This window comes from Trematomus bernacchii, unplaced genomic scaffold, assembly GCF_902827165.1.
Source record: "Trematomus bernacchii unplaced genomic scaffold, fTreBer1.1, whole genome shotgun sequence".
Lineage (NCBI taxonomy): Eukaryota > Metazoa > Chordata > Actinopteri > Perciformes > Nototheniidae > Trematomus > Trematomus bernacchii.
The window spans coordinates 6,583,583-6,596,539 of NW_022987564.1; the positions used below are offsets into that span (position 1 = coordinate 6,583,583).

Genomic DNA, 12,957 nt, shown 5'->3' on the forward strand with positions numbered 1-12,957 from the left:
TTCCGCAATCCTGCAGGTGAAAGTGTACATTCTCACATCTGACGGTAGGGGGCGAAGGCGAGCATCTTCAACCAAAGCACAAACCGTAGAAGAAGAAGAACATCCACAACCCAAGCTAAAGTCTGCAGCTGTAGCTTAACAAATATACTATGTTTATCATTTTGTATCTACAGAAAGTTATGTTTTATGATTTTATCTCTAAGAGTCGAAGCTGTTGACACATTTCGGCTTTTTTAGTTTATTTAAAAACAACAAGCTTCCTGCTAATCAGTTGCTGAGCGACAACAAAGAGGCTGCAACGACACACACTGCTGGCCGTGGTGCAGAAAGAGTTTACATTTCATAGAACAGATCACATTAATCTGGCTGACATGACGGGGGTGGCCTCTCCAGAGAAGTCGCCAGGCGCCAAGAAGAGGAGCGAGAGGAAGTGTGCCATCAAGGAGGAATACAGACAGCTGTCCGGTATCATGGCAGTCATGAACAACCTAAGGAAACAGGTGTGTGTGTGTGTGTGTGTGTGTGTGTGTGTGTGTGTGTGTGTGTGTGTGTGTGTGTGTGTGTGTGTGTCAAAAGAACAAGAGTGTGTCAGGGCTTGACATGAGACATTTAGTGTGTCCTTCCGTCCTGATGCTTTCTAACTGTGTGTGCTTTTTTCACACACATATAGACTGCAATAACACTGCCTGTAAATGTGACACTTTGTGCAATATACACTCATGTGCAATATACCCTCGTGCAATTCACACTTTCTTTTTCTTTAAATGTATTTACAATCTGTAAACAGTACCAGTAACCTTTTTAATTGAATATGGTCACTTTATATATATATATTGCTTCTTATTTTTACCATGGTGTACTTATCTGTTATTAGTTTTTAATTATTGTCTTTTTTATTTAATATGTAAACCATTTTTTTCTTTACTTTATCTGCACTATACTTCTGCTGTTGTAATGCTGTACATTTCCCCGTTGCGGGACAAATAGGGAATTCTGACTGCTTTTCCTCTTCAGGGTACCCTCTGCGATGTGACCCTGATGGTTCAGGGGAAACACTTTCATGCCCACAGGGTAGTGTTGGCAGCTGCCAGCCACTTCTTCAGTCTCATGTTTACCAGTAAGTGTCGACAACGAAACACAGAACTTTTGACAGGACAGCCACTTAATATTTTGTACAACTAGCCCAAGATATTACTGGAGATAGTTAATGGACACACCATTGCCTGCTGTGCCAAAACACTGGCTTTCGTTAACATGCTCCGCATACTTAGAATGTGCTTCAACAAAAAGCCTACATTGTGATTACCGCTAAGACAATTCCCAATTTTAAATGCATATCTTCTTGGTTTTGAATTGGTTTTTGGTTTTGTTTATATAACCATGTATGTTTTTATTATTGTGGTTTGGTTTTAGTCTGGTTTGCATTTATCGTATGTACCTCTGCAACATAAAAACATAGTGATAAAATGCCTCTGTTGCTATATGAGATTTAGAATGGAAGATAATATTTTTGGAAAGTCACAATATTATTTAAGCAGTGGTCTCCAAGCTGTTGCTAGGCATAACAAGAAACTTCATCTACCATGCATTGTTGGTAGGTTTCTGTTTTCATTGAAATCTAAATCTATTTTTCCTTACCTCTAGCCAGAATGATGGAGTCGACCTCCCACGAGGTGGAGCTCAGGAGTGCTGAGCCGGAGATCATTGAGCTTTTGATTGAATTTATCTACACAGCTCGGTAAGCGTCTTGGCTAAAAGTATAGAGAGTATATTGTGAAATATAGCAGTATTGGCTTAAGGCATATGGGGCAACTTAAAATGTAATGTGACCAGAGGCCTGTACTACGAAGCTGGATTTTCGCTTAGCGAGCTAACTTCAGAGAAAACTCTGGGTTTCCGGTCCTACGACGCTGGTTCACTTCTTAGCGGGCTAGATCTCCATGGTAATTTATGCTGAACGGCTAGCCTGGTCCGGAGCAGGTTAGGTTCCAGGATAAGAGATCAACTCAGTGAAAGCACCACCTGCTGACCAATCAGAGCCTAGTGTGCAGAGTTTAAAGCGATCAAGTCATATTACAGGAGAAAGGAAATACAGTTTAGACTGCCGTTGCAGGAAAGACGGCCGGCAAAAATCAACTGACTGTGTAAACGTGAAAATGAATAGAATATCACCTCCCATCTTCAGAGCAATCTGACTATTATAACATTAGCGTTAAGAAAGCTTACTTAAATATCTGCCACAACATAAGTAACCGGATCAAAGTAACATTACGTACAGTCCGTGGCACTGTGAGTGCAGACGTCGATGTGTCCCATTATCATTCATATCACATCATATCACATCATATCACATCATAATGTATCATATATTTCCTTATCTGAGTCAGCTTCTTGAGCCGTATCTGGCCGTGCAACACTCACAGTGTCACATACTGTATGCAGAAGTATTATTTTAAGCAACACATTAAGTTGACGAAACACTTGAGTCAAATGTAATTAAAGTCAGATCCACTCGTGTCTTAGACGGGGCAGTGATATCATAAACCTGTTAATGTACGCATTCAAACACTTTTTCTTTTACCAGCTGTATTCACCTTGCAGGTGCAACTATGTGGCTTTTATCCTGGATAAAGTGTTTAAGTCATGGATGTTTAAAGTTTAACGTCTTCATATTTGTCTAATTATAGTTGACTTTTCATTTAGGAAGTATGATGCGCTGCGCTGTCAGCACGCTTGCCCATGTTTGTGATTGGTCGAGTGCTCCAAATACCACGCCTTTCATGTGAATGCGTACCTAACTAGATAGGGTAAAGCTGGCTTGAGTTAACAAGTTGATAACCAGCATTGTAGGACAGCTTAGCGAGAGCGCGTTTGTTTTGGATTAGGTTAGCCGGGTAACTCAAACATATCAAGCTTAGGTTGAACCGGCTTCGTAGTACAGGCCTCTGGTGATGCTAATCATAACTGCTTTCAAAACAGCCACATGCATCTCTTTTAATGATGAAGTGTGTGTGTGTGTGTGCCAGGATCTCTGTGAACAGCAGTAACGTCCAGTCATTGCTGGATGCAGCCAACCAGTACCAGATTGAGCCTGTGAAGAAGATGTGTGTGGAGTTCCTCAAAGGACAAATTGATGCAACAAACTGCCTTGGTAAGAACGTAAATACAATCAAGGTGAAATCACATATCATCGTTTGTGACCTCAACATTTGCTGAGCCCTTTGATGCTTTATCTATGGACTCCCCAGCATCAATTATCAATACCACTTATATTACTAAGGTGCACACTATTCCAGCTGCTTTTTCTAGAAAAGTAGAATTAAAGTTATCTGTCCTACACATGTGTTTTGTTGCGTCCTGCCCCATCATGTTACTCTGGAGTGATTGATCCTTGTCTTATCCTCCTGCAGGTATTTCCTCCTTGGCAGACTGTATGGACTGTTCTGACCTGAAGGCTGCAGCAGACGACTTCTTTGAGCTCCACTTCACTGAAGTCTACAAACTGGATGAGTTTCTGCAATTGGACGTTAAACAGCTCACACACTTACTGCACCAGGACAAGCTCACTATCCGAGCTGAGGCCCAGGTACACTTCTACACATCCTTTGAATTCATATCTTTTGTGCTATTATTTTTAGGAATATGTTTTTTTTTTTTTAACATATCATAGTTGTTGATATAGATGTACCTTTGTTGGCTATCTTTAGTGCAAAATAATAAGTCCCTAACAACATTTAAAAAACAAAAGCAATACATGCTAATTATCCAAAGAACAACTCGGAAAACCAAACAAATATGGTTTCAACACATCATGACAAAGATGACTCATAGCTCTTGCAAAAACAATGCCAGCAATAATCTGTATGTTGTTGTTTTTTGCATTGGTGTTCAGATTTATGACGCAGCAGTACGATGGCTGAAGTACGATGTGTGTAACAGACAGCAGTACATGGTGGAAGTGTTGGGGTGTGTTCGCTTTCCTCTGGTCTCCAAAACCTTCCTCTCAAAGACGGTGCAGGCTGAGCCCCTCATCCAGGACGACCCGAAGTGTCTCAAGATGGTCATCAGTAAGTAGGAAGAGAGAGAAACACATACATTTTTACACACAATAGACCGCTATGGTTTGGGTGGTTAATTTGCTAAACGTACAATCAAGTTGCTTTGGATAAAAGTGTAAGCTTAGTAACAATAATGTAACAACAATAGGTTGTAGCTTATTCAAAAAAAGGGGCGCAAAAATATTGGTGTAATAAGTAAAGGGTCACATTGTCTACTAGGTGTAGAACAATTACATTACACTGGATGCAACCCATCTCGACATACTCTATTATAGTAGTGAAAGATAAAATATGTATTATTATTGAGGGTAAAATTATTTTTGGCAGGGCTCTTGCAAATGTTTAAAATGTGTGCCACCACCAAAGATGGTGTTAACCCACCTGTATCCCCAACCCTTAAGTCTTAAATGATCTCATATTTAAGATTCTGATTCAAAAGAGCATGTCAAAACGTACACACACCAAAAATAAAACCCCTGATGCCTTTGTCCCAGGTGGGATGCGCTACCACCTGCTGTCCCTGGAGGACAGGGAGGATCTGGGAGAGAGCAGCCGACCGAGACGCAAGAAGCACGACTACCGCATCGCTCTGTTCGGGGGCTCCCAGCCTCAATCCTGCCGCTACTTCAACCCCAAGGTACCAAGGCAGTAAATGTATTTTAGGTGTATATTATTTTGTTCAGTACATTTTTCAATTTCAGAACCAAGACTTTGGCAAAAACAAGCATTACAGCTATATCATTGTATATAGTTAGGGCAATGGAAATAAAAGTTCACACTGTTTAATTTCTAATCTGGCTTTTAATGCAGGATTCCTCATGGACAGACATCCGCTGCCCCTTCGAGAAGCGGCGCGATGCCACAGCTATTTTCTGGGACAACGTGGTCTACATCCTGGGGGGCTCACAGCTCTTCCCCATCAAGCGCATGGACTGCTACAACGTCCTAAAGGACAGCTGGTACTCCAAGCTGGGGCCGCCCACGCCTCGTGACAGCCTGGCTGCCTGTGCCTCACAGGGCAAGATCTACACGTCTGGGGGGTCAGAAGTCGGTGAGTACAGGCGGGTCGAAGGGGTGGACTTGAATCCTGGGAATTTGGATGCTTTGTGTGTTTACTGACTGTATTGGGGATAGTGGAGTTGAGAATTCTCCATAGTAGAAAGTCATCCCTTTATGAAAGTATTTAACCATGATCCATGTGTGTGTCCGCAGGCAGCTCTGCCCTGGACCTTTTTGAATGCTACGACACAAGAACCGAGTCATGGCAGGTGAAAACCAGCATGCTGTTGGCTCGCTGCAGCCACGGCTCAGTGGAGGCCAACGGGCTCATATACGTGTGTGGAGGCACAGTGGGCAACAACATATCTGGCAGGGTCCTCAATAACTGTGAGGTTTACGACCCCAGCACTCAAAAGTGAGTCACACAAAAATGATTCAGAATTATACAGTAAAACGGAGGAAAAGTATATGCATAACAATATCAAATCGATTTTGTTTGGTGAGAATCCCAAAGTCTCAGTAGAAATGATAACAGCCACTAGTTCAAATTGACAAGAGCAACATTTTTATTTTGACTAATGTGCTTTCAAAAGATTGTATCAGGCCAGGAGGTCAAAGAAGCTTCTCCACAAAAAAAGCAGGGAGACATGCCAGTCAAAACTATACATTTTATTAGAAAGAAACTTGAGTTTCAAAGTTTGTACCTCACAATAATAATATGCACATGCACCCAAAAGGGCTCAAATCCGGTAGTGTTGTTCTCTGTTACACTCTTCCTTAATCCCATATGTGCCCCTGTGTCTGTCTCCATCTTTCTGTCCTCAGATGGAGGGAGCTGTGCGAGATGAGAGAGGTCAGGAAGAACCATGGGCTGGTGGTGGTCAACAGCAGGATCTATGCTGTTGGAGGGCAGGGGGCACTGGGTACAAACACGTTATTATAATTATGTTATACTACTATTTGAAATAGTAGTTGGAGCATATGTGGCCTCTGAATTATGGAGTTTTTGTGTTTTCTTTACAGGTGGACTTGACTCGGTGGAATACTACGACATAGCCACTAATGAGTGGCGTGCCGCCTCGCCGATGCCGTGGCGAGGTATAACAGTGAAGTGTGCAGTGGTCGGTGACATCATCTATGTGCTGGCAGGGTTTCAAGGTGTGGGGCGGCTCGGACACGTCCTGGAGTACCACACTGAAACCGACAGGTCAGTGTATTCACTAAATATTACGTAAATAAATAAGTAGATATTCTACTTATGACTCTAAACCCTGAATCAAATTTCCTCTATATTTTTGACATTTCAAACCCTCTAAGTCAGTTTTATTGTGTGTTCAGGTGGGTATCTTGCAGCAAGGTGCGAGCGTTTCCCGTCACCAGCTGCCTGGTCTGTGTGGTCGACACCTGTGGAGTCAACGAAGACGAAGACATGGACCTCATAGACTCTCAGCCACACGCTGCAGCTGCTGCCTCTACCTCTCCATCTGCTTCAACCTCAACATCCTCGTAGGACAAGAGGAAGATTCATTTATATTTTAAAGGGCCCATGTCATGCTTTTCCGGTTATTACCCGTCCCCTTGTGTGTTATGAAGGTTTTTATGCATGTAAACGGTGTGCAGAGTCACAAACCCTCAAAGTACACCCTGTAGCGAGTAAAACTCTAATACAGAAAATACCTCCCCAAAACGCCTCGTTGGAGATACGTCATTGTCCATTTGATTCTTCCATTTCGTTCCGGGTACGGCATGATGTCTAACTACAATTAAAAGATATCTAAAATGAACAAAAAAAATACAACTTTTTTTTGCGATTACAGCACTTGGTGTAAACATCAATTAAAAAATTGACAGAGTACAATTTACACTTGGTCATGATGTTTGCTGACTGGCCACAAAAAGCGTGACCACATCACCCCAATTCTGGCCTCACTACACTGGCTTCCAGTTCGGTTCAGAATTGATTTAAAAATCCTTTTATTTGTTTTTAAAGCACTAAATGGGCTGGCTCCGGCCTATATAGCTGAACTCCTCCAGCGCTACACCCCAGCCAGAGCTTTAAGGTCTGCTGACCAGCTGCTGCTGGTAGTGCCCAAGACCAGGCTTAAAACCCGAGGGCACCGAGCCTTCGCAGCAGCTGGCCCTAGGCTCTGGAACACTCTGCCCCTCCATGTGAGGTTGGCCCAGACCCTAGGGGTTTTTAAATCTACACTAAAAACACACTTCTTCTCTCTGACCTTCTAGTTAGAGCGGAGCACGACTCCTGACTTTTCCTTGTGTTTTTTGTTTTTATATATATCTGTTGTAATTTATTGTCTTTTATTGTGATTGTAGTAATGTGTTCGTATTACATGTACAGCACTTTGGCTCGACCAAAAATCGCTTTTAAATGTGCTTTATAAATAAAACTTGATTTGATTTGATGATGTCATGCCGTACCCGGAACGAAATGGACCAATCCGTGGAGCCGTTACGTTACGTCCGCGGAGCCGTTACGTTAAGCCCCCGCTGATTGGTCCAAATTGACCAATCCACGGACTTCCTCACACACACATCTGTGTGCAGGGAGCAGGGAGCTCTGCTGATTTCTCCTCCCTGTGCAGGCTGATAACAGACAGTTGGGATTGCGGCGAAATTCTCTCTGCAGACCCATTCTCACAGCGTTTATCAACCTTTTTCTTACTCAATATCAAGCCACACTTATTGTTTTTACTTCGGCTGTGAGTTTGTGTGTGCTCAGGATGAGTTTGGCTGTGTTTGGCTGTGTATCGCTAACAAGGAAACAACACCTCCACGGAGCTCAGCGCGATTCACAACGTCCCGACCAATCAGAGCACACTGTGCTCACAGGGAGGGTGGGGGCTGGAGCTATTGGAGCTACAACGAGCCGTTAAAGGCAGAGAGTGAAATTCAGTGAATACACGTAGTTTACAGAGATGCTGTATGAGAAACCAATGCGAGTTTGGAAAATTGTACAATATAAATCTATTCTAGTAGACCTCAACAATGGAATTATGATCAGTGGAAATGGCCATGACATGGGCCCTTTAAGTTGTGACTTGATGACACTTTAGGCCTACAATCAACAATGGAGTTGATTTTAATATGCAAGGCCTGTCAGCTCTTACTCATGTGAACATCCTCGTAGGGCTTGCATAAAAAGTGATATTTCTGCTCTGGCCTTCTAGTTAGAGCGGAGCACGACTCCTGACTTTTCCTTGTGTTTTTTTTTAATATATATCTGTTGTAATTTATTGTCTTTTATTGTGATTGTAGTAATGTGTTTTTATTACATGTACAGCACTTTGGCTCGACCAAAAATCGCTTTTAAATGTGCTTTATAAATAAAACTTGATTTGATTTGATTTCGATTGTGGACAATATTGCAATTGTGAATGCGATATAATGAACAATTGGTATCATAGTTATAATGCACAGACTTATTATCATTTTGAAAAAACATCTTCATAAGTTTGATTTATATTTTTTATTATAGAAAGATAAGTAAGTCAAGCACCAAATTCATGAGTATAAAGGCATCTGCGTTAAAGTTAGATTTTACAAGTTGCTCCTTAAAATGACATTAGCTGCCATACACCTTTAAAAACTGTCACCAAATAAAAACTGTCACATTAAAAACGTGCATTAATTACAGTGATATTACTTGAATAAAGCTCTGGTAAAATATGGCAAGAGTATGCTTGGGGAAAATAAATTTTGCTTGATGGACATCTTTTCATTTGAGTCAGCAACAGAAGATAGGCAGATAAACATTAGTGACTAAGTTAATTAAATGCAACATGATTACATAGGCAGAAGCTCAGTGGTCAATATTAAGATGTGTTGTTCTTTGCTTGTAGCATTCCCTGAGTGTGATGAATAAAACACTGGAATATCCTCCCCTATTTGGCCCAAAACGACTGCTTAATATCGATCAGTACATTTTTCTCCTCATCAATCGTCATCAGACTCATCCTCGCTCATCAGTAGGGCAAACCTGTTGTTTATCTCCTCAGACCCTCTCCCCCCTCCCCTTCCTCCTCTCCCCCCTCTCCCTCTTCCTCTCCCTCTCTCTCTCCTTCCCCGGCCTCCACCCCTCTTCCCCCTCCCTGCTGCTGAAGAGGAAGGATGGGTTTTGGAGTCGCGGCTCCTCACAGCGTCCAGCAGGGAGGAGTAAAGATGAACTGAAAAGGAACCCCCAGCTAGGAGGGATTCAGCAGCCTGGCCCCCTTTCAGGTACCTGAGCAGGCCGTGCACCAAAGTACCACTGTACAACCTGTAACACACACAGAGGGAGAGAAGGAATCCAATTACAATTTGTTTTCCACATGGTGGTATCTGCTAAAATGTTTTGTTTTACCATAGGTCCAACCTGATACAGATGAGGTGAATAGGATTACAAATATATATTCCTATGGGAAAAATACGATAAAAAACCCTTTAGCAAGGTACTGTTTTATAACAGGGTTCTAAATTATTCTTGATTTCTTTTCAGTAATTGTCAATGTATAAATCTGCACCAACAGAATTCAATCACAATAAGGGCACTGAAAACATCTCCAGGGAAAAATATCTCAATACCTCTGCAAATAAAAACAAAACTAGCTGCATGGCCAGATCACACAGGTGAGAAAATGTAATTGTAATTTGGGCATACAACTCTATAAGTGCAAATGCCTCAACTGTCATGGATGTGGTGTCTTTCAAGACAATTATGATGAAAATGACAAATGTGGCAATGTGTACATATTTGCTACAGTTTATAGACTGAATTATTAAAGAAAAAGCACATTAGTTGCAGCTCTGGTTTTCATTGGTGGGCAATGTAATGCAATCTCTCATTGTGCCTTACCATGATATGTGGGGTTCAGGCAGTGGCAGCAGCAACAGCTGATTAAGACACAGCGCACTCCAGAGGCAGGCCTGCCATTGGCTAAAACTGTGAGCCACTCCAACATCCAATCCACGTCGCTCCCCTGGCCTCACACGCTGCCGATCCAGCCCTGCGCACACTTGACGCTCCGCAGCCCAGTTTAGCTGTGGGTCTAAGATTACACATAGCAACAACATGTTTTTATATCCTTTTTTAATATTTTTTGTTCTGTTTTTTAAATGCGAGTTGTGTATGCATGCGGTTTGCCTTGTTATTACATGACATGTCAGTGTTTGTAACCTGGTGTGATAGTAAAAAATATACAACACAACTAACTGGCTTGTTGGTAGTGGGTAGCTCCAGGCTGGTTGTTCGAGGACAGCTCTCCGTAAATCATGCCCAGCACCAGAGCCTGCACCTGGGGCTGTGAGGGTTTTGGTGAGGCCACTCGACGCCAGAAAGCTATCACTGCTACAGCCAGCCTCAGGTGGAGAGGAACAGGAGCCAGGACAGACTCTTTCATCCCCAAGACATCTAACAGTACACCAAGACGAACCGCCACAGGAGCCTGGATAAAAAATGACGGGATAAATAGGAAAGGTTTAATAAATCACATGAACAATTTTCTTTAAAAACAACAAGTTCAACAAGAAAACATTATTTTTGTTGTCGTGTTTACCTGGCCAAGTGTATCTAGATGTAGGGGGGTCCTGAGCCGATGTGCCTCTAGAATGTTTTTCTTTAAGTTCAGATCCACGCGGTCATACTCTTCGACACACATCGGGGAACTAGAGCCCTGAGCGTGCACTGTAGCTGCACTATTGCTAAACCCTACATTTACCCCCTGTTGTGTGGGTAAGATGTCTCCCTGTCCCCTACCTCCGCCGACCTGACCACCTCTCTGCCCCCTTCCCCCTCTCCCACCTCTCGTACCTTGGTTGATTTTTTCTTGTGCCGTCATATCCTCTGCTTGGACATCTTGGCCTCTCTGCATTAATATCCCATATATAGCCTGGCGTATGTAGCTTGCACTGCAATGGCTGCTGGCTAACTTGCTGTTCTCAACCTGTGGGATCAGAAGGACCCTGCGCATCACAATAGCATCTACCACCAAAGGAGCTAACAGTCCCTGCGCTGCAGCCAGCGACAGGCACTCTGGCATCCCAGAGGACGGTCGTCCAGGAGCTGTCTTACCTCCAGAGAACCAGCCAGCCAAAGAGCTTTGAGGCGTGATGTGGTACTCCTGCATTCCTGCCCACAGCTGTGAACTGAGCCCACCTTTCTCTCCGCTTTTTCCCCTTGGTCCTCTATCTTTCTCCCCCATTAGCCTGCTCACTTCCTCCAGGGCCTCCCCCGGACTAGAAAAAGAAGACAGCCAGAGGAGAAGGCCCTCAATGCGGGAAGCGGGTGCTCTACCTTTGCCCCTGCCACCACCTTTCACTAAGACACCCGCATCTAACAGACCCAGGAGTGCATCAGCATCTTTTGGAGTGCCATAATCATTCCCCACCAGGACAGCAAATAAAGGTAGCAACTGCTGGTTCATGCCCCCATACAAGCGACAGATCCCGGTAGTGGTGTAGCAACGAGCCGAGATGTAGCGGTGAGAGGCTTTACCGTTCAGGTTGGTCCACTGGAAATAATGGAGTGGAAGATAACCACCTAGGGAAACAACAACAACATGTGAAACAACAGCGAAACATCAAGTGAGATACTATCGCTACCATTTATTACAATGGTCTTTTTGATTTTGTTAAGGTACAAGAATCCTGTTGCTACATACCTGGCAAGTCAAAGATATAAAAGTCGCTGTCATTGGTCAGGACTGGGCATTTCCACTGGTGAGCCAAACATGCAATATCCCAGTCCGCCTCAGCTGGACACTGGACCAAAGGGACCCCTCTCTGAATGAGGACTTCAATGAAGACACTTCTTGTGAGGAGGGGAAGCACAGAGCCATTGCGGCCGTGGGAGAGACTGTCTGCCTCTTTTATCTTGGACTGCAGACGCTGGCGCAGCGTAGGAAACTTCTTGTCACTGGGGTCAATTCCTTATCACAACAAACAAAGAAATTAAATTAAATGTTTATGGGTGTGTCAACTGAAGAAAAAACTATTATTGGAGCAGGTTCAAAATAACTTGTTGATCTATTTTAAACAAAAATGAGCATGATGCTTTGACTGAGCATCCCACAATATCCTGTCATTTAAATATGCATGTAATGATACTTGAGTTTCCTATAAGAATGACCTGAGTGCATCCTTACCTCCATCCAGAACCACATATGGCTGGATGTTACAGGCCTCCAATGCAGAGAGGAACTGGGAGAGCAGGCAAGTAAATGCATCATAGTCCCCTCCGTGCTGCTGGTCCAAACCATAGTTAAAGTAGAGGCGGAAAAACAGGCTGCAGCCATCAATAACCAGGCGGCTGTCCCTGAATTTCACATCTTGGAGAAAGTTTCTGTTGCCCTCCACATAGGTGGTCAGACCATGTACACCCATGGGGTCTCAGGGCCTAGGAAGACATGGAGGGAGAAGATGTTACTCACTGCTGGTGATTCAGTGCCACGCAGAGTATTGTGTCTGGTCTGAGGGTGTATGCAGTCTGCGGTTTGAATGCGACGGAACAAAATCATCATGTGATCGACAGACAGCTGGAAATATGTTTTTCAAAGGCATTATGAGGGTCGATTCAACACAAAACGGAAAGTACTGCAACAAAACAATGCAGATAATAAACAAAATGCCGGACATTTCCCAACAAGTGTTAGAAAATCAATCTTGGAACGAGAGCATTGCAAAATACAAGCTGTAACTTACCAAGTCAAATTGCTTCACTTCTGTTTACATGTATGGCGACGTACTTATTTCCTTGTTATGTTGTACTTCAAAATAAAGCTCCCTTGGTGTGTAACGAAGGCGTGTATTCTGCATTAAAAAAAAGTGCAGTAAGACGATGACTGCTGAACGGGCTCAATTAAGTTAAAAAAACAACAACGTGAAAATGAAATACATTAATTATTCAAAA

At 43.1% G+C, this 12,957-nt stretch overlaps 2 protein-coding genes across 2 annotated transcripts; one reads left to right on the forward strand and one right to left on the reverse strand.

Moving 5' to 3' along the window:
* Window positions 1–102: 102 nt before the first annotated feature.
* klhl7 (kelch-like family member 7) lies at window positions 103–7,065 on the forward strand. Its single transcript, XM_034124315.1, has 12 exons — window positions 103–500; window positions 1,015–1,117; window positions 1,645–1,738; window positions 3,027–3,151; window positions 3,411–3,586; window positions 3,893–4,067; window positions 4,553–4,695; window positions 4,869–5,109; window positions 5,271–5,472; window positions 5,883–5,980; window positions 6,081–6,264; window positions 6,396–7,065. Exons 1-12 carry the CDS (start codon window positions 372–374, stop codon window positions 6,565–6,567), a joined length of 1,842 nt encoding a protein of 613 aa, XP_033980206.1. The 5' UTR covers window positions 103–371; the 3' UTR covers window positions 6,568–7,065.
* A 1,461-nt stretch (window positions 7,066–8,526) lies between these two features.
* On the reverse strand, window positions 8,527–12,841 carry aste1b (asteroid homolog 1b). Its single transcript, XM_034124317.1, has 7 exons — window positions 12,750–12,841; window positions 12,194–12,444; window positions 11,711–11,977; window positions 10,607–11,589; window positions 10,264–10,495; window positions 9,907–10,099; window positions 8,527–9,330 (listed from the first exon to the last, which is right to left on the reverse strand). Exons 2-7 carry the CDS (start codon window positions 12,429–12,431, stop codon window positions 9,009–9,011), a joined length of 2,235 nt encoding a protein of 744 aa, XP_033980208.1. The 5' UTR covers window positions 12,432–12,444; window positions 12,750–12,841; the 3' UTR covers window positions 8,527–9,008.
* Window positions 12,842–12,957: the final 116 nt, after the last annotated feature.